The sequence below is a fragment of the Anomaloglossus baeobatrachus genome, chromosome 1, assembly GCF_048569485.1.
Source record: "Anomaloglossus baeobatrachus isolate aAnoBae1 chromosome 1, aAnoBae1.hap1, whole genome shotgun sequence".
Lineage (NCBI taxonomy): Eukaryota > Metazoa > Chordata > Amphibia > Anura > Aromobatidae > Anomaloglossus > Anomaloglossus baeobatrachus.
The window spans coordinates 552,592,083-552,613,035 of record NC_134353.1 but is presented as its reverse complement, the minus strand read 5'-3'; the positions used below and the strand labels follow the sequence as shown (position 1 = coordinate 552,613,035).

The window sequence follows — 20,953 nt, the reverse complement described above, 5'->3', positions numbered from 1 at the left end:
GCGATCAGCTGATCACCCGGCAGCCGGGAGCGATCAGCTGATCACCCGGCGGGCGGGAGCGATCAGCTGATCACCCGGCGGCCGGCTACTGGGAGCAATCAGCTGATCACCCAGCGGCCGGCTGCAGGGAACGATCAGCTGATCGTTCACTATAGTCTGCCGCTGGTAAAACCGGGAAAAAAAAAAAAAAAAAATCAAAACGAATTGCGTTGTTTTGCAGCATCCGTTGCATCCGTTGTGTCACTATATGCAACACATCCGTTGCATCCGTTACACAACGCAATGCAACGGATACCGTTCAACGCAAGTGTGAAAGTAGCCTTAGCCACCTGTGTGTAATCAAGTCTCCGTATAAATGCACCTGCTCTGTGATAGTCTGTGTTTTGTTTAGAGTGCTTTCACACATCCGGTTTTTGTCGTCAGGCACAATCCGGTGAATACCAGATAAAACTGATCCGGTACCTGATGCGTTTTTCTCCTCATTGAATTGTATTAGCGCCGGATTGTGCCTGATGCCCTTGCGTTTCATCCGGCGAAATTTCTGTGTCCGGCTGCCGGAAAGTACGCACAAGGGAACATTTTTTGTCACCGGCAATCCGGCGCCGTGCGGTGTGTTATAAAATGAAAGCCTATGGGCGGGCGCTGGATCCGTCGTAATGCAGCAGAAAAACGCATTCCACTAAAACAGATCGTTTTTTTTTTTATTTTAAACTAGGCATGCTCAGGTGTAAATTCTTTTCTGGTTAGAAAATATCAGTCTCTCTCTCTCTCTGTCTGTTGGCCTCTCTCACCCCCTCTCTCATTCTCACTGATCACCGGTGCGGCACTGCACAGCTGTCACAACGCTGGGTGCAGCTGTCTCACTGCAACCAATAACAGCCGCCAGTGGGTGGGTCTAAACCTTGCAGTAAAATAAATAAATAATTAGAAAAAAACGGCGTGCGATTTTCCCCCCCAATTTTGATACCAGCCAAGGTAACGCCACACGGCTGAGGGCTGGTATTCCCAGGATGGGGCGCCCCGCAGCCTAAAAATATCAGCCAGCAGCCGCCCGGAAATGCCTCATCCATTAGATGCGACAGTCCCGGGACTCTACCCGACTCATCCCGAATTGCCCTGGTGCTGTGGTAATCGGGGTAATAAGGAGTTACTGGCAGCCCATAGCTGCCACTAAGTCCTAGCTTAGTGATGGCAGGTGTCTATGAGACACTCCCCCCATCATAAAACTGTAGTGAAACTAAATAAACACAAACCCCAAAAAATCCTTTATTTGAAATAAAAGACAAAAAAACCCCTCTTTCACCACTTTTTTAATCCCCAAATACCCCTCCAGGTCCGGCGTAATCCACACGAGGTCCCACGACACTTTCGGCTCTGCTACTTCGGAAGCTGACAGGAGCGGCTGTAGAACACCGCCGCTCACTGTGAGCTCCACGGAGCAACTGAAGTGAGTCGCGCTGTCAGTGGTGACGTCACTCAGGTTTCCCGCGGCCACAGCTGGATTGTCGGTACAAACTGCTACAACGGATCCGTTTTTTTACTGGATCCGTCGCATCAGTTTTGCCACAATCTGCTGATCCGTTGCATCAGGCACAAACTGGATTGTGCCTGACTGCAAAAATCGGATGTGTGAAAGCACCCTTAAAGCGCAGATGGCATCATGAAGACCAAGGAACACAACAGGCAGGTCCGTGATACTGTTGTGGAGAAGTTTAAAGCCGGATTTGGTTACAAAAAGATTTCCAAAACTTTAAACATCCCAAGGAGCACTGTGCAAGCGATCATATTGAAATGGAAGGAGAATCATACCACTGCAAATCTACAAACACCTGGCCGTCCCTCAAAACTTTCATCTCAAACTAGGAAAAGACTGATCAGAGATGCACCCAAAAGGCCCATGATCACTCTGGATGAACTGCAGAGATCTACAGCTGAGGTCGGAGAGTCTGTCCATAGGACAACAATTGGTCGTACATTGCACAAATCTGGCCTTTATGGAAGAGTGGCAAGAAGAAAGCCATTTCTCAAAGATATCCATAAAAAGTGTCATTTAAAGATTGGTGTGTCTCACAGGTGGCTTGTGGCAAATATGTGGATGAAGGTGCTCTGGTCAGATGAAACCAAAATCGAACTACCGTATTTGGGCACAATGACAAACGATATGTTTGGCGTAAAATCAACACAGCTTATCACCCTGAACACAACCATCCCCACTGTCAAATATGGTGGTGGCAACATCATGGTTTGGGCCTGCTTTTCTTCAGCAGGGTCAGGGAAGATGGTTAAAATTGATGGGAAGATGGATGGAGCCAAATACAGGACCATTCTTGAAGAAAACCTGTTGGAGTCTGCAAAAGACCTGAGACTGGGATGGAGATTTGTCTTTCAACAAGACAATGATCCCAAAGATAAAACAAAGTCTACAATGGAAAGGTTCACAAATAAACGTATCCAAGTGTTAGAATGGCCAAGTTAGAGTCCAGACCTGAGTCCAATCGAGAATCTGTGGAAAGAGCTGAAAACTGCTGTTCACAAATGCTCTCCATCCAACCTCACTCAGCTCGAGCTGTTTGCAAAGGAAGAATGGGCAAGAATTTCAGTCTCTCGATGTGCAAAACTGATAGACACATACCCCAAGTGACTTGCAGCTGTAATCGCAGCAAAAGGTGGCGCTACAAAGTATTAACTTAAAGGGGCCGAATAATATTGCACGCCCCAATTTTCAGTTATTTATTTTTTTTAAAAGTTTAAAATAAGCAATACATTTCGTTCAACTTCATAATTGTGTCCCACTTGTTGATTCTTCACCATAATATTAAAATTATCTGTATGTTTGAAGCCTGAAATGTGGGAAAAGGTTGAAAAATTCAAGGGAGCCGAATACTTTCGCAAGGCATTGTAATTTACCTTGTGCAGCAGTTGTGATACAATCAGTGTTCTTAGCTGTAGCATGGAGCACTGAGAAAGCTTACCCCACCCACAGCAGGATCTCTATGTACATAGTCTATTGACAGTGAGCTGCTTATCACAGGAGGGGACATGGTCAGACACAGGCTCATATGCACTGTAGTCCAGGCAGTGATAATCTCCTGGTGATAAAACCATCATAAGTAACGACAGCACACAGTGTGATAAGTGAAACATTGCTGAGTTTTTTATGTTTTTAAATTCTACCACATGCTGTCTTCAGATTACATAGCAAAAACCTTCTAACAGATTACCTTTAAATTACTACAAGTTTACTTCCATCTACAGGCAATAATTGCAAAAAAAGGAAAGCCAATCATGTAATTCTGCTCACTGCCTTCATGGTCAATCCGATATGTGTATACAATACAGCTTCTGTTCAGCCTGATCAAGCAACACTTCAGCTGCCATCTATCTCTTATGTATGGCCAGGTTCTGTCTTTGAACAGCAGGCTGACTATGTAGTCTCGTCTACGGCCTAATTCCCTAACAACCACTTTGATGACAAACTCCTGATTACTCTGCCAGTGTACTGTTTAGCAGGCCACAGCAGGCTCTATGTACATCATCTACATTTGCTATGTGCTCCAAACCTATCAAAAAAGGCTCCATTCACTTGACAGAGGACAAAAGAATGTGCTTTAAGCCACCCTTAGAACAGTATACTTTTTGTTTTAACACGTTGAAATATTGTAGCATGGAAATGCAAGGCTATACAATATAAAGATGTACACAATAGGCCTGATTAACTATTGCACTTGTGAATTTGATCTTTAAAAAAAAATAGCTATTTTATATGTGCTGGCTTGGTTTCTTTTATCATGTTCGTCATTATGGCATTTATATGCTTTTTTATATAGTTGCAAAAAATTTTCACAAAAGTATTCCAACCAGCTACGAGGGGCTGCTGATAAATCTTTGGCTTTACCCAGAAAGAAACAAGATAGGATGATGAAAGTTTTACATTTATTCCACATACTCTCCACTGATGTCAACACACTTCTTACATCGGTATTCCAAGTTCTGAAAGGCTAGCAAAAAGAAGGTTTTCAGTTGTACCTCAAACCAGGCATCCGTGGCAGCCATGACATCAGGACTGATGTGAAATTTGGTACCCTTGAGGTGTTTCTTCAGGTTTGGAAACAGATGATAGTCAGAGGAGCTAGATCTGGTTAATAAGGTGGGTGGTCAACCAGCTGAAAGCCCAGCTCTGCCAGTTTTGCCGTGGTCGCTTGTGCAGTGTGAGCGGAGGCGTTGTCTTGCAGGAACAAGATTCCTTTGGACAGCTTGCTGCGCCTTTTGGCCTTCAGACCTGCCTTCAATTGCTCCAAAAGTTCAATGAAAGGCCCCTTTCACATTGCATTTTTCCCTACGTCCACAGGTCCCGTCGGGGCATCCGTCCGGACCGCCCCTCTCCCACTTTGCAAAGCGTGCTCCGGACGCATGCTCCCGACAGGGCCATTCATTGTTATGGAGCGCACTGCGTTAGCGTGTGCTCTGTTTTGTGCCATTTTCTGCATATATACGTTTCTGCAGACGGACACCCGAACGTACTCCTCTACGTTCGGGTGTCCGTCTGCAGAAACGTATATGTGCAGAAAATGGCACAAAACAGAGCACACGCTAACGCAGTGTGCTCCATAACAGTGAATGGTCCTGTCGGGCGCATGCGTCCAGAGCACGCTTTGCAGAGTGGGGGAGGGGCGGTCCGGACGGATGCCCGGTCGGGACCTGTGGACGTAGGGAAAAATGCAATGTGAAAGTAGCCTAATACCTTGCATTGATGATGGAACCCTTTTGAAGGTCGTCCATTAGCAGCACATCCTCCTTATCCCAGAACACAGATGCCATCACCTTCGTGGCTGATTTATGCACCCTGAACTTCTTTGGACGAGGAGAACCGCCTCCACTCTTTTGACTGCTCCTTGTTTTCAGGGTCATACAAGTAAATCCAGGTCTCATCCATAGTGACCAGTCGAGCCAGGAATTTCTTATCCGTCCGGAAACGCTGACAAATGAACCGGGAAATTTTCACTCGCATGCTTCTGTGATCTGTTGTCAAACATTTGGGGACCCACTTTACAGATATCTTCCTCATGTCCAAATGTTCATGGATAATGACAAAAACACGTTCACAGGAAATCCTCATGATCTCTGTTGCTTTAGATGAAATTCGTCGATTTCTCCAGTATGTGGTTGTGCACAGCATCGACGATCTCCGGAACAATAACCACTCTCGGTCATAACCGTTTTAAATTTGGTAACCCAGTTCTTAACTGTGGAATATGATGGGCATTGATCCCCCAATGTCTACAACATATCACCATGAATATCTTTCAAGGACTTTCCTTGCAGAAATAGGAATTTTATCTCTCCTCTGCTCTCAGTTGCTGTGAATATCGCATTAGACTCCCTCATTTTGTTTTCCCGTGTGTGTAGAACACTGTTGCCATAAGCAACAAACACAATTTTGAAAACTTATATTAGACACGTAAGGCTTTCATGTGATGTAACGATCGTTAGCATAGAAACAAAAAAAAATCACAAAACCAAAGACTTATCAGCAGCCCATCGTATAAAAAAATATTTTTACAGTATACCTCTTCCTTAAAGGGAACTTGTCAAGTTTAAAAATGCTATTAATTTGTAGATATGGGGGTTAATCTGCCGGTTAGTAGCATTCAAAACCTGCCTGGCTCCTGCACTTTAAACCCCTCTGCCGAGAGGAAATGAACTTTAATTTTTCTGGCAGTGTTTCAGTTTCAGTAGTGGAGGTGGTGCCAGTGTGGGTTCAGTCTCTGCTCTGTGTATGGAGATCAGCGGCTGTAGCCACGCCCCTGCACTGACTGACAGGCGCTCAGCATTAGAACCTGCTGTTAGTCAGTGTGGGGGGGCGTGGTTACAACAGCCGATCCCATACACAGAGCGCTGACTGAAACCATGCCGTCCCCATGGCTGAAACCGGAAAGCTGCCAGGAGGATTAAAATGAATTTCCTCTCAGCAGCTGGGTGTAATCTGCAGGTTTCGGGCAGGTTCAGAAGCCTATTAATCTGCAGATTAACCCCATATCTGCAGGTTAATATCCTTTTTTTCAATGTGATAGGTTCCCTTTAAGGGTATGTAGCCATAGAGCCTCATCACAGAATCGCTTGTTGAACAACGCCCTGCAGTTTAAATCCACAACATGCCAATCACACGTTTATTGTTTGGCTGTGGATCTTCACAGTGGGAATTGGGAGAATATCTATCTTATGTTGACATAGGTTATTCTGGATAGATGGAGGAACCATCAATTATAGCTTGTATTAATGTGAATATAGCATTCAGGCTGATCACTCCTTAGAAAGCCGCGCAGGCTACAGACTGTGACAAATCATGTCTTCAGAATGGCAAGGAATTTACAGAATAGCTGTTGGATTATTATCTGGTCTCTCCAGCTTGTAAGACAAGTGATTCTTATTATTTTCGGGTAGGGTATTTCACACTAAGCAGTTGTCTAGCCTGGAATACAATTATACAATTTGCTCATTGCTTCTAAAAAGACCTAATAATGAAGCATAAGGTGCTGGTTTCTTAGTCTGCTTGGAATTCACCGCCAAACTGCCTTTTCTCAGGTCCCTCACATGTACCAGGACTTCAGCTACATGAAGGAAATAAAAAGCAATTGCTCAGCTCTAATCCCCTTACTTCCTCTAAAGCCTTTCAGTCCTATTCAAGTGTGATAATCTTCTTGCAATACAGTATAGTGTCAGAGGCGTCTTCCAGCATGGGGCAGACCTGACATTAGGAGAGCATCAAGGTCAGAAGAAGCTGACATGCTGCATAGTCTGAGGAACGGTATAGATCTGAACAACTAGCTCAGCTTATCTATGCAGGTACCATACCTTTTATTGGATGAAAATAAAAAAAGACCAAAGGATAAGAAGCTCTCCACAGTTTAATGTCACAATGATGGCAACATACATTTATATAGAGGTATTTGGTTTTGAGGCTTCTACTTAGTTCTTTCTTTAAAGTAAATCTTTTTCTGTTCACGTAGTATGGATATATTGACGCATTAAACCTTTTCTTTTCCCCCTGTGGTATAGATGGTGAGGACGCTGTGCCTCTTTCTTTCTCCCGCAGAGCGTAAATGCTCCCGACTTTGTAGAGCTGACTCCTCATTCAAGTATGAATCTGGCCTGTTCGTGCAAGGTTTGCTTAAGGTTAGTCTATATAGACAAGAGGTTATCCACTCAGAACTGTCCAAAACATAAAGTGCATTGTTATTTGCTGATCCGTAGCGTTCCAAAGGTGCCATGTATGCAGCACTTGTATAAAGGATTGATGTATCTTCTGAGATCACTTATGGTACCGTATCTACTAAGGTGCTGCTTCATCAGCAGGGCACATGTCTGTATTGCTTGTTTTTAGCCCTTAACACTGGATGCAATGGCATTGCCAAGGGTTATTTATAACACTGACCTACTATAATGCTACAACATGCTGTGTATACTAAGAAAAGCCATTATACAAAGGTTGCAGCCCCATGGCCCCCAAATGGAAGAAGAGTTTCATCCATTCCCCCCTCCTTACCATCACCACCACCTGCCCCCACTTCATCCATCTGATATTGATGACCTAGGCCCTCATTATTAAAGTCAGGTTATTTTTACTGAAAGGTAAACTGCAAGAAAAAAGCACAACAAAGACAGACAGAATTTCTGTTTTTTCTTTTGTCTTTTAGTATACCCTCAATCCCAAAACATAATATCCTGTCATCAAAAAAGTGATATGCATCAAGATTAAAAAAAAAAGATCAAGATTTCTGATGCACTTACCACAAAACAAAAATTAAAAAGTTAGAGCTCTTTTAAATGTGAGGACGGAAAAAAAAAACTTTTGTCGTCAAGGCTCAGAAAGAAGTTATGAGATTTGAAAAAATACGCTATGTCTTCTTCTTTCCCCCAGAAATCCCTGCAGCCCTCGTCCATAGCCTGTTTTTGCAGCCACGTTTTCCTAATCCAACACAGATGTTTTTGCTTGTATTATGTTGCAGAAAATGACTAGCATAATTTGGGCATCACCATACAGTAATATAGTCCACTATAGGACTACCCCTCTTATAAATCACTCGACTTGCTGTCTATAAGACAGAACTTCCCATTGCTGTTTATGCGATGTTGACTTACTCTAACAGATGAGTGAAGGCTGTAGCCAATCAGTAGTTGCTGCTTTGCTTGGTTGCAGCGGTCACATGACCTAACTGTCTCCAGACCTTCAAGCCAGACATTGCTGACACTGAATCAACTGTTCTGGTCTAGGAGATATTTTTTCATTTTATTCTGCACTCTCGAGTGATTCATAATGCGTTTCCAGTAGTGGACAACCTCTTTAGTGGTGGTCAAGCTTGCCCTTTGCCACTCCAGTCGCTGTTATTGACCGATAGTCAGCATGGAGTGACATCCCACATGTTCGTTCCAAACTCCTCCTTACTGTGGCCATACTCTTGAGAAGCCCAACACCGTGAATGTTGTAGGTAGGGGATAAATGTAAGAATTGAACCCTGTTCACCAATCACTAGACTCCTATCAGGCAGAGGCAGACTTTTGGTCTTAGTGATAAAGAAAAGAGCTCCATTTTTGTGTAAACTATAACAGGCATTTAATTGATTCTAGGACGCAACTGGAAGCTTTGTGCTGCCATTCCGCCAGGTGATGTATGCTCCCTACCCTGCCACCCATATTGATGTGGACGTTAACACAGTAAAGCAGATGCCCCCTTGCCATGAACACACGTACAACCAGCGCCGGTACATGAGGGCAGAACTGGCTGCCTTATGGAAGGCCACTTCAGATGAAGACCTGGCCGGAGATTCAGTCATACACACAGATGAGAGCTTCACCCCCAACTTGTAAGTGGAGCCTGTGTTACCATCAATTTTCATATTAACACTTCCCTCTTTCGACATTTCCCTTAATAGATAGAGTCCCCGCTGTGCAGACTTGTCTCTTCAAAAGACGACATTTTCCTGATGTTTCAGATGAGTGACATCTTAAGTGTATAAAAGCTAATTTGAAAGTCTTTGCAAATATTGATGGAAAATAGTATTAATAGAGAGATGAAGGGCTGCCGTTAGCTGCTTAGCCAAGCAGATGAACGGGTGGGTACAGCAGGGTGGCCGCAGTGAGCAAGTGTCTAGTGAAATGCTAATTTCATTATCTGCAGAACATCCAATTCCCTTCTACTACTAAAGCAATCCCTTTCCCCCTCAGCCTTGCTCACTGCAAAAGGGAGCTGGACGATCACACTTCTGCTGGTTTTCTTAATATAGTTAATTGTACAAAATCTATTCTGAAACTAAAGCAGTGGAAACTGTAAAGTGTCGGTCTGCAGATTCCTCATAATGTAGATGTGTGCCCGATAACACTGTATTACTTTATCCATATTTCTATTACTAACTTGCAATGTTTTATTCTAGGAACATCTTCCAAGATATTCTGCACAGAGACACATTTGTCAATAATTTTTTGGAACAGGTAGTGTATGCACTTTGGCAATGGTGTTGGCTAATTCTACATAGTTTATTTGATTTTATCGTTTGTTTTTTTTTCCTGAAAGGCTTCCTCACTTCTTGCCTAAAGGCCCAGTCACACACAACGACTTACCAGCGATCCCGAAAACGATGTGACCTGATAGGGATCGCTGGTAAGTCGCTGGGAGGTCGCAGGTGAGATGTCACACAGTCAGATCTTACCAGCGATGCAGGAACAATACAGGTCACAGTAGCAACCTGTATAACGATCTCAGCAGTCACTGTGACCCTGTCACACAGTGTCAAACACAGCGATGTGTCCTGCCCAGCAGGACATTGCCTTTGAAGAAAATGGCCTGGAGCAATCTGCAACGACTAGAGATCTCACAGCAGGGGCCTGATCTCTGGTAGATGTCACACATAACAAGATCGCTAACGGGATCGCTACTGCGTCACGGAAACCGTGACTCAGCTGAGATCTCGCTAGCAATCTCGTTATGTGTGACGGTACCTAAACTCTACAATGAGGGTGTATGCTTATTTCCCAACTCCTTTATTAGAGATCATTATAAGGAGGATCCTGGGAGGACAGGATCAGTGTGTCCCAGCATTCTTTTATACTAGTTAGCCTAAAGGGGCTTTACACGCAACGACATCGCTAACGAGATCTCATTGGGGTCACGGAATTCGTGACGCACATGCGGCCTCGTTAGCGACGTCTTTGCGTGTGAAACGCATGAACGACCGCTAACGATCAAAATTACTCACCTAATCATTGATCGTTGACACGTCTTTCTAATCCCAAATATCAGAAGACAATAGAAGTGGTGTTTGATGCCGCGCCAAAGGATCACTAGTTCAGTCAGACCAATGTCACTTTATTTTCATCCAGGTCTACGCGTTTCAGGAGCACCTGCTCCCTTCCTCAGGACCGTCAGTGTACAAATAACATCAAATCTGTCTTACAAAGGATCAGACATACAATAAATAGTCATAGTGACGTCATAGGGCCATCCCTCTAAAGAAAAAAACAGGCGGGAACGAGGTGCCACGTTGTCAGTTATGACGTGTTAAACAGATTTTGTGGATATATACAAAAACCAAACATTTTAAACAGTAGAGAAAACTTATACATAGACAACTCTCATAGAAAGAAACAAATAAAGAAAAACAAAAAACAAGAAAATAACATACTAATCGTGTATTGAAAAAGTTTACATCAACGTACGAATATCCGTTGATTCACAATTGATAATACAAATACTGGATGTGAGATACACCGGGATCAAACCCGGGGACGTGAGGGCGCAAAGGAATGTACTTGATAGGTGTATGTAGGGTTAAATATCGAGGGGGAACACTTGTAATAGTGTGTGTCGCCACCCGGGAGTACATGGTTTTAATCAAAAAAAAGGGGGGTTAAGAGTCACTATAACAGCACAAAAAGCAAGAGATGTCATGGAAGCAAGCAGACAAGCAAAGAATCCAGAGGAGATTTTACCCGATTCAAGATTCAAGACCGCAAGTTTACTATCGGGCAGATAGCGTGGGAGAAAAAAGAAAGAAGAAAGAAGAAAGAAGAACGAAGAAGGAAGAAGGAAGAAGGAAGAAAGAAGAAAGAAGAAAGAAGAAGGAAGAAGGAAGAAAAAAGAACCCCCTAATCCCAAATATCGTTGCTGTTGCAGGACGCAGGTTCTTCGTCGTTCCTGCGGCAGCACACATTGCTATGTATGACACCGCAGGAACGAGGAACAACATCATACCTGCGGCCACCGGCAATGATTAAGGAAGGAGGTGGGCAGGATGTATCGGCTGCTTATCTCCGCTTCTACTGGGCGGCCGCTTAGAGACGCCGCTGTGACGCTGAACGAACCTCCCCCTTAAAGGAGAGATTGTTTGGCGGCCACAGCGACGTCGGTGAAGAGGTAATTGCTTGTGACGCTGCCGTAGCGATATTGTTCGTTACAGCAGCGATCACCCCGTGATGCGCCACCGACGTGGCAGCGTGTAAAGCCCACTTTAGTCTATTGAGATGAGCAATTTGATTTGCATTGGCCTGGCCTGACAGAGTCCGATTCTCCGTGGCAGCCGGTTTTCACTTCTGCACCCATCATCCATAGTTTGGCACCTTGGACGTCACAGCCGTTTAGTAGGTGCCGTGACGTCATGACATCGCAACGTACGTCTTGGTTCTAGCAAGCACCCAAGATACCAGGTGCAAAAGTCAAGACTAGCTGCCATGGGGAGCCGGAGAGTATGCCTGACCAGACCAGTCAAAATCGAATTGCTCATCACTATTAAATTGCCCTCCTATCTGTGATCTGTATGAAAAATGGCCTCTCCTAAATGCTTATGTTAACCTGGCCAGCTCTTCTATACATTTAAGTATCAGGAACATACTTCATAATAGCTAAGGGAGAAGGACAGACTTCAGACCCAGAAAGGCAGCTTTGTTCTAAACAATTCCGGATTTTTACTTTTCAGATTTTTTTTTTTAGAATTTAGCCTACAAAAGATTCAGTTTTTTTCTTTTCCTCTGGACACTGAGGTGTCAATTACCTAATCTTTAGAATATCATATTAAAGTGTTGCAGTTCTTTCACTTACAGGTTCACATTCGTAGATTTCGCTTCAGCCGTCCAAATAGTGACCCCATCAAAGTTTTAAATAAAAGTAATGCCAAATTGTAAAGAACTATTATATACTAGAAGGTGGCCCGATTCTAACGTATCGGGTAGTCTAGAATGTGTATGCAGGTTAGCAGATGGAATAATAAGGTAATGAATGGACTGGATGGGTTAGGTTTAATTTAGTATTCTTATAATTGTTTATTGGTTTTAAAATGACAAACAACAGGAACAGTTTTAATAGATGAGTCTAATGTTTAAAGGGAACCTGTCACCTAAAATATGCGATCTGAGCTATCAGCAGACGCATATGTGCCCTAAATACACCTCCCTACCCATCCCTGTGTTATAAAATTATATAATATGAAAGTAATAAAAAACGTTTTATTACCTTCATATTTCCTATGTAAATAGCAGGGAATATGGTCACAGGGGCGGCGCCTTGCCCTGTGGGCGTGATACCATGGAGTCACATGAGCAACGTCACCGTCGCTCATTCTATCCTGCGTGCATTGTGGCAGGCTTCGTTTCTGGGTGTTCACACGCCGCCTTCAGACGCGCACTGCTGAAACTGACAAGGAGGACCTGGAAGAGAAGCCTGCCGCAATAGTAAGTGTAAACGTGCGCAGGATAGAATGAGCGACGGTGACGTTGCTCATGTGACTCCATGGTATCACGCCCACAGGGGCGTGATACCACGGAAAGTATGCAGGGCAAGGCGCCGCCTCTGTGACCATATTCCCTGCTATTTATATAGGAAATATGAAGGTAATAAAACTTTTTTTATTACTTTCATATTATACAATTTTATAACACAGGGATGGGTAGGGAGGTGTAATTATGGCACACATGCGTCTGCTGATAGGTCAGAACGCATATTTTAGTTGACAGGTTCCCTTTAATGATGTCCATGGCTTGTAATGAAAGAAGGCCATGAACAGTGTAAAGTTAAGTAAACATATGCTGATGCTGTGATGTGGCCCAAAGCTGGTATGTGCCCCCATCGTGGTGCAGCCACCATCCTGACATGTGCCCCCACCCTGCGGGGGTAATGTGTGCGGGGGGCGAAGTGCGGGGGGTGGAGCCGAGCGGGTCCATGGCGCTGAGGACGTCAGTGTCGGGGGCTTCATGGCTGGGGACAGGTGACTATCCAGGTAGGTGTGTGTGTGTTTTCAGTGTATACATGCGGAGTGTGGGGGGGTGGAGCCGAGTGGGGGAGTCGGGGCTCCGTGTAGGTGCGGGGAAAAGTGTCGGGCGTCGTCCTGTCGGCCCGTAGTTCGGGCTGTTCAGTTTGCTGAGCCGTTGGTTGCAGGCTCTTTAGCACGCGCGGTGTGGCGACGGCTGTCACCGTAATGACGTCATTTTGGAGCAAGACAGACAGAATAAGGCAATGATATATATACTAGAAGGTGGCCCGATTCTACGCATCGGGTATTCTAGAATTTACGTATTGTGTAGTTCATGTATGATTTTTGTTATATATATATAGATGTTGTTGTGTGTACTTACCAAGTGTTTGTGTAGGGCGCTGTACATGTTCTGGGTGTTGTCTGGGTGTGACGGGGGGTGAGAGCGGTGTTGTATGTGTGTTGCGTGTGTTGCGTTGTTTGTGGAGCGCTGTGTGTCTGTAGCGTTGTGTGTGTGTGTGTGTGTTGCGCGGTTTGTGTGTGTGTGGTGTGTTTTGGGGGGAGGTATGTTTTGTGCAATGTGTGTGTTGTGCGGTATGTGCGTATATTTATGTATGCCGCGGTGTTTGTGTGTTGGGTGTTGTGTGTGTGCAGCGTTGTCTGTGTGTGTGTGGGTGTCTGTGTAGGGCGGTGTTTGTGGTTCTCAGTGTGTGTGTGTGTTGTGCAGTGTGTGTGTGTGTGTTGGGGGGAGGTGTGCACCTCCCATCGTGCTCCATCCCCCATGCTGCGCACCCCCCATCGTGCTCCATCCGCCATGCTGCGCACTCCCAAACGTGCTCCATCCGCCATGCTGCGCACTCCCAAACGTGCTCCATCCGCCATGCTTCGCACTCCCAAACTTGGTCCATCCGCCATGCTGCGCACTCCCCAACGTGCTCCATCCGCCATGCTGCGCACTCCCCAACGTGCTCCATCCGCCATACTGCGCACTCCCAAACGTGCTCCATCCGCCATACTGCGCACTCCCCATCGTGTACCATCCGCCATGCTGCGCACTCCCAAACGTGCTCCATCCGCCATGCTGCGCACTCCCAAACGTGCTCCATCCGCCATGCTGCGCACTCCCAAACGTACTCCATCCGCCATGCTGCGCACTCCCAAACGTGCTCCATCCGCCATGCTGCGCTTCTCCAAACGTGGTCCATCCACTATGCTGCGCACTCCCAAACGTGGTCCATCCGCCATGCTGCGCACTCCCAAACGTGGTCCATCCGCCATGCTGCGCACTCCCAAACGTGATCCATCCGCCATGCTGCGCACTCCCAAACGTGGTCCATCCGCCATGCTGCGCACTCCCAAACGTGGTCCATCCGCCATGCTGCGCACTCCCAAACGTGGTCCATCCGCCATGCTGCGCACTCCCAAACGTGGTCCATCCGCCATGCTGCGCACTCCCAAACGTGGTCCATCCGCCATGCTGCGCACTCCCAAACGTGCTCCATCCGCCATGCTGCGCACTCCCAAACGTGGTCCATCCGCCATGCTGCGCACTCCCAAACGTGCTCCATCCGCCATGCTGCGCACTCCCAAACGTGGTCCATCCGCCATGCTGCGCACTCCCAAACGTGGTCCATCCGCCATGCTGCGCACTCCCAAACGTGGTCCATCCGCCATGCTGCGCACTCCCAAACGTGCTCCATCCGCCATGCTGCGCACTCCCAAACGTGCTCCATCCGCCATGCTGCGCACTCCCAAACGTGCTCCATCCGCCATGCTGCGCACTCCCAAACGTGCTCCATCCCCCATGCTGCGCACTCCCAAACGTGCTCCATCCCCCATGCTGCGCACCCCCCATTGTGCTCCATCCCCCATGCTGCACCAGCATCAGCCTCTCTGCCCGCAGCATCAGCCTCTCTGCCCGCAGCATCAGCCTCTCTGCCCGCAGCATCAGCCCCTCTCCTCCCAGCATCAGCCCCTCTCCTCCCAGCATCAGCCCCTCTCCTCCCAGCATCAGCCCCTCTCCTCCCAGCATCAGCCTCTCTCCTCCCAGCATCAGCCTCTCTCTTCCCAGCATCAGCCTTTTCTGTCCCTAGCATCAGCCTCTCTCCTCCCAGCCTACCCCAGCCTCAGCCTCCCCCAGCATCAGCCTCTCTTCTCTCAGCCGCCCCCTCCCAGCCTTCCCCAGGATCAGCCTCTCTCCTCCCAGCATCTGCCTCTCTCCTCCCAGCATCTGCCTCTCTCCTCCCAGCATCTGCCTCTCTCCTCCCAGCATCTGCCTCTCTCCTCCCAGCATCAGCCTCTCTCCTCCCAGCATCAGCCTCTCTCCTCCCAGCATCAGCCTTTTCTGTCCCCAGCATCAGCGCCTCTCCTCCCAGCCTACCCCAGCCTCAGCCTCCCCCAGCATCAGCCTCTCTTCTCTCAGCCTCCCCCTCCCAGCCTTCCCCAGGATCAGCCTCTCTCCTCCCAGCCTCCTCCAGCACGCCGTGCTCCTCTGCCGACACAGATCCGATCGCATACACACACACACCCGATCGCATACACTCACACACACCCGATCGCATACACTCACGCACACACACATTGACGATATTGCACATACGCGCTCACACTCACAACATCCGGAGATACCACATGCTTCTGGCCATGTGATCTTCCGGCAGGTCCTGGAAGTTCACTGCACAGTATCGCCGCCGAGAAGCAAGCGATATCCCAGGATGTTGTGAGTGTGTGGATGCGATGTGATGTGTGTGTGAGGTGTGTGTGAGAGTGAGTGTGATCTGATGTGTGTGTGTGTGTGTGTGTGTGTGTATGTTCCGCCGCTGCAGGACCTTGATGCGCTGGTAACTATGCTACCATGGTTACCAGCGTATCCCGTCCCCCGCTCGCACGGGAGCCCACACCAGCATACGGCGGCAACCCCAGCAATGCGAGGGTATGTGTCGGCTGGGTTGGCGGCGTACGCTGATGTGGGCTCCCGGGGGTACAGTACTCACCTGGGAGTCGAGGCTCAGTGTCGGTCGGTTCGGGGAATGCGTGCGGGGGGCGGGGGCCAGAGCGAGCGTGCATTGCATGAGGGGGGCGAGCGTGGGCGAGTTGCCTGGGCGAGCGGCCAATCCGTGCGGGGGGGCGGGGCCATGGCGAGCCCAGCGGCCAATCAGCTTTGTGTCACCGTAAGGACACAATTTTGGAGCAAGACAGACAGACAGACAGAATAAGGCAATTATATATATATATATATATATATATATATATATATATATATATATATATATATATATATATATAGATATATATATATATATATATATATATAGATATATATATATATATATATATATATAATATATATATATATAGAATATATAGATGAGACACACTGTGGGCTCCCATGACTGGGAAAATTGCCCACGGTTGCTATTTTGCTATGTAACAGACGTCCATGTGAAACATAGACATAGAATATATCTCATTACTAATTACTATATATGAGCCAAGAAAGCATGTAAATTCTGAGTGCTGCGTCTGCTGATTTAATAGTGATGGGCGGACCTGCAGATGCCTTGGTACGGCGGGTCCAACTGGGTTTATAAAAAAAAAAAAAAACTGTTCGAGCCTGGAATTGATCCCGGATATCTGCCCGGACTCCAGTCCCCTTATAAATCTATGGGAACTCAAATCATACACTTTTAAAAATGTGGTAGAAAGGCTAGAGGGATTAGAGCAACTGTGTTATACTTACCGGTCACCCACACGACTGTAACGCTACTTCTGTGGCCACTCATGCATAATATGCACTGCTTCCTCTACCCACCGGCAGTCTTGGCATCTGTGATTGGTTGCCGCATCAGACCGCGTCCCCCACTCTGTGTGACAGCGTTTCTGACTACTTTCAATAACAGACGCTGTATGCGTATTTATATTTCTGTAAAAAATAAATAAAAAACTTGTTGTAGAGTTCCCCCATAGCACAGATAAGGTACACTGCTACATGCTGCAGCCCCCAGCCATGTGTTTATGTTAGCTGTGTATCAAAATAAGAGGATCCGTATGCGGCTTTTTTTAAAAAAAAAATAATTTTATAAACAACTTGAGGTAACCCCCCCCCCCCCCCAATTTTGATACCAAGCCTTGGTAAAGCCGACAGCTGGGGGCTGGTATTCTCAAGATGCGGAGACCCTTGCTTATTTCCCCCCCAGCCTGAAAATGGCAGCCTGTAGCCGCCCAGGGTTGTCACATCCATTAGTTGCTACAAACCTGAGACTTAACCCAGCTCGTCCTGATGCGGTGGCAATCGGGGTAATAAGGGGTTAATGACAGTTCAGAGCTGACACTAAGCCCTAGATTAATAATGGGTTGCGTCTCGGGGCCCCCATTATTAAAGGGAACCTGTCAGGTGCAATATGCACCCAGAACCACAAGCAGTTCTGGGTGTATATTACTAATCCCTGCATAACCGTCCCTGTATACACTAGCATAGATAAAGAGATCTTTTACCATATGCTAATGAGCGAGTGCACTAGCCCCCTGGGCGTTAGTTCCCTGACCAGTCGCCCCCATTAGCATGTTACTACATACCTGTGGGCAGGCGAACATGCTAATGAATGCGCAGCGTCCGAGGATGAGCTCACTCACCTATCTGCCGCCATCGCGTCCGATGGGGGATTTCAGTTCATTGCGCATGACCCCAGAGTTTGGGTCATGCTCAGTATGAAGCCGGGTGTACGCGTCCTTGCTTCAAACTGAAGTAGTGCGCATAACCCAAACTCCGGGGTCATGCGCACTAAGCCGAAGTCTGGCGATGGCGGCAGAGAGGTGAGTGACCTAATCCTCTGAAGCTGCATATTCATTAGCATGTTAGCACGCCCACAGGGACTTACTAACATACTAACGCCCAGGGGACTAGTGGCATCGCTAATTGGCATACGGTAAAAGATCTTTAGAAATACTTTTTTTTAAAGATCTCTTTATCTATGTTGGTGTATACAGGGACGGTTAGGCAGGGATTAGCAATATGTACCCAGAACTGCTAGTGGTTCTGGGTGCATATTGGACCTGACAGGTTGCCTTTAATCTGAAAATGAAAAGAAATAAACACAAACACTGAAAAAATCCTTTATTTGAAATAAAATACAAAAAAAACGATCTTTTACCCCTTTATTACCCCAAAACGCCCTAGTTCTGATGTAATCTAGACGAGGTCCCACGACAATTGAAGCTGTGCTACATTCTTAAGTGACAGCGCGCAGGCGCAGAACAGGTTCGCACATTGTGGGTTCTAGGCAGAGAATGGCTGAGTCGCAATTGTGAGTATGAGTTTATTTGCGGTCACAGCTGGCGGTTCTTACGGTCCTCCACCGGTGACTGCAGGTAACCTGACCTCAGGTGACCTCATTAAACTCAGTGACCTCACCACCCAGGTGAGGTCAAGAGTTCGGACTTGCATCTCCTGGATGAAAACTGCATTTTGTGGGGGGGGTTGCCTAGAGATGCAGATTTGGTGCTGACATTTTTACACAATATTCATGCACCAAATATGCATCTCTTGGCAAAAAATGCAGAAATGATTTTGATGCTGTTTGAGTGCGGTTTTCTGTCAGGTTCACATTTGGTGCTGAAATGTCTGCACCATATTTAAGCACCAAATTTGCACCACCTGGCAGAAACCGCTGCCAAACTACTTCAAAATCGTTTTTGTGCATTTTTTGGCTAAGAGATGCAGATTTGGTACTGAAATTATGTACACCATATTCCTGCACCAAATCTGCATCTCCTGGCAAAAAATCGCATCGTGTTTTCATGCAATTTTTTTTTTTTTTTTTTTGCCATTTGGTGCAGGAATATGGTGTATAAATTTGAGCACCATATCTGCATCTCTTGGCAAAAAAACTGAGGTCAGATTACATGCAGACACAGGTGGAAGGACTTTTGGAACCTCCAGCTATAACCGCAGATAAACGGAGTGACGTCAACGCTCATCGCTGTGGCTAAGTCTCTGTTTGAAGCCCACAGTGTGTGGACATTTTCTGTGCCCATGCGTTGTGCCTTCAGTATGTATGTAGGAGAGCTGGAATTGTTGTGGGACTTTGTGTGGATTACGTCGTAACTGGGTGTTTTGGGGGTTAATAATGGGGAGAAAGAGGGTGTGTTTTTTGTATTGATTTCAAATAAAGGATTTTCTGATATTTATTTTTTTTTCACTTACATATTAGTAATGGGAGGGGGGGTCTCATAGACTTCTCCCATTACTAATCTAGGGCTTAGTGGCAGCTGTGAGCTGTCATTAACCCCTCATTACACTGCACCAGGACAATCTGGATGAGCCGGGTAAAAATCCCAGGATTGTCGCATCTAATGGAATGCAGACCCCTATTGTTAGGCTGGGGGGGGGACCCAATAACCATGAGTCTCCCCATCCTGAGAATATTAGTCCGCAGATGAGTATCAGAATAGGGGGGATTGCATGCCATTTTTTTTTAAATTTATTTATTTAAATAATTTTTTAAAAAGCCACATGTGGTCCCTCTTATTTTGATACACAGCCAAGCTAGGCACACGGATGGGGCTGCAGCCTGTAGCCATATGCTTTATCTGTGCTGAGTATTATAATATGGGGGGACCCTACGCCAATTTTATTTATTTTTTACACCAATATAGAAACGCACACAGCGCCGGTGATTGAAAGCAGTCAGACACACTGTCACACAGGGTGGGCGCGCGATCTGACTGCAAGCAATCACAAATGCCAGGACTGCCGGTGGACGAGGGAAACTGTGCATATGCATGTAGGATAATGAGCATCACCGGAAGTAGTGTTACAGCCACGCAGGAGACTGGTAAGTATAACGCACCGGTTTTTCCCTTTTTTTTTCTTTATTATACCTTTTATTTTTTTACACGAGCAGCCGGATCCAGATAGCTACCCAGAGTTCCCTGAGAACTCCTTGCCTGGGGTCTGTGCACAGTTACTTTTGAACCTGCGTGGATCTGGACTTTTACAGTTCATGTCCACCCATCACTGCTGATCAGTTGTCTCTAATTACAGCTGTCTCGTATTGATACTACTATTATTTTTTCCAGATATTCCAATTGAAACCTAACCTTTCTCTAAGAAGCACTTTTTTGGCGCAATTTATGCTGATCCTTCATCGGAAGGCACTGACACTAATAAAATACATAGAGGATGACACGTAAGTGAAAAATAACTTTTATTTCAGATATAACAGCATTGTTAGTTGGTTCTGTGCATGATGATCTATATTATTGCCACCAGTAGTTCTACGTTCAGTCCCAAATCTTTAGAGCAGGGGTCTCAAACACGCGGGCCGCATGCGGCCCGTCAGGCTGCTTCATGCGGCCCCCAGGCCCATTTCCCTGGTCACTATCGCGGCCGGTGCAGGGGCCGCAGCCACTGTCTGCACCTTGTTAGATGAGTGTTTTGCCGGCGCTGCGCTCTCAGAAGCAAGGACTGTGCGCGCGCAGCGCCGGCAAAACATTCATCTGACATAAATCGCTGCCAGTGGCTGTGGTCCCTGCACCGTCACCGGGGCACGGCCTGCAGACAGCAAGAAGCAGAGGTGAGGAGCCGAGGGAACGCGGGACAGGTGAGAAGAATGGTGTTTGTTTATTTTTTGTGTATGTGAAGAACGGCACATTAACCCCTTAGCGACCTATGACGTACTGGGTATGTTATGGCTCCCTGGTACTTAAGGACCCATGAC

At 46.5% G+C, this 20,953-nt stretch overlaps 1 protein-coding gene across 2 annotated transcripts in view; it reads left to right on the top strand.

Moving 5' to 3' along the window:
• Nucleotides 1–20,953, top strand: part of C9orf72 (C9orf72-SMCR8 complex subunit) — a 96,011-nt gene that overhangs the window by 55,949 nt on the left and 19,109 nt on the right. For both annotated transcript variants that reach the window (XM_075316909.1, XM_075316918.1), the window contains exons 6-9: nucleotides 7,057–7,173; nucleotides 8,626–8,861; nucleotides 9,429–9,486; nucleotides 20,313–20,422. In XM_075316909.1, the coding sequence (XP_075173024.1) occupies nucleotides 7,057–7,173; nucleotides 8,626–8,861; nucleotides 9,429–9,486; nucleotides 20,313–20,422 (521 nt within the window). The remainder of the gene's footprint in view (nucleotides 1–7,056; nucleotides 7,174–8,625; nucleotides 8,862–9,428; nucleotides 9,487–20,312; nucleotides 20,423–20,953) is intronic.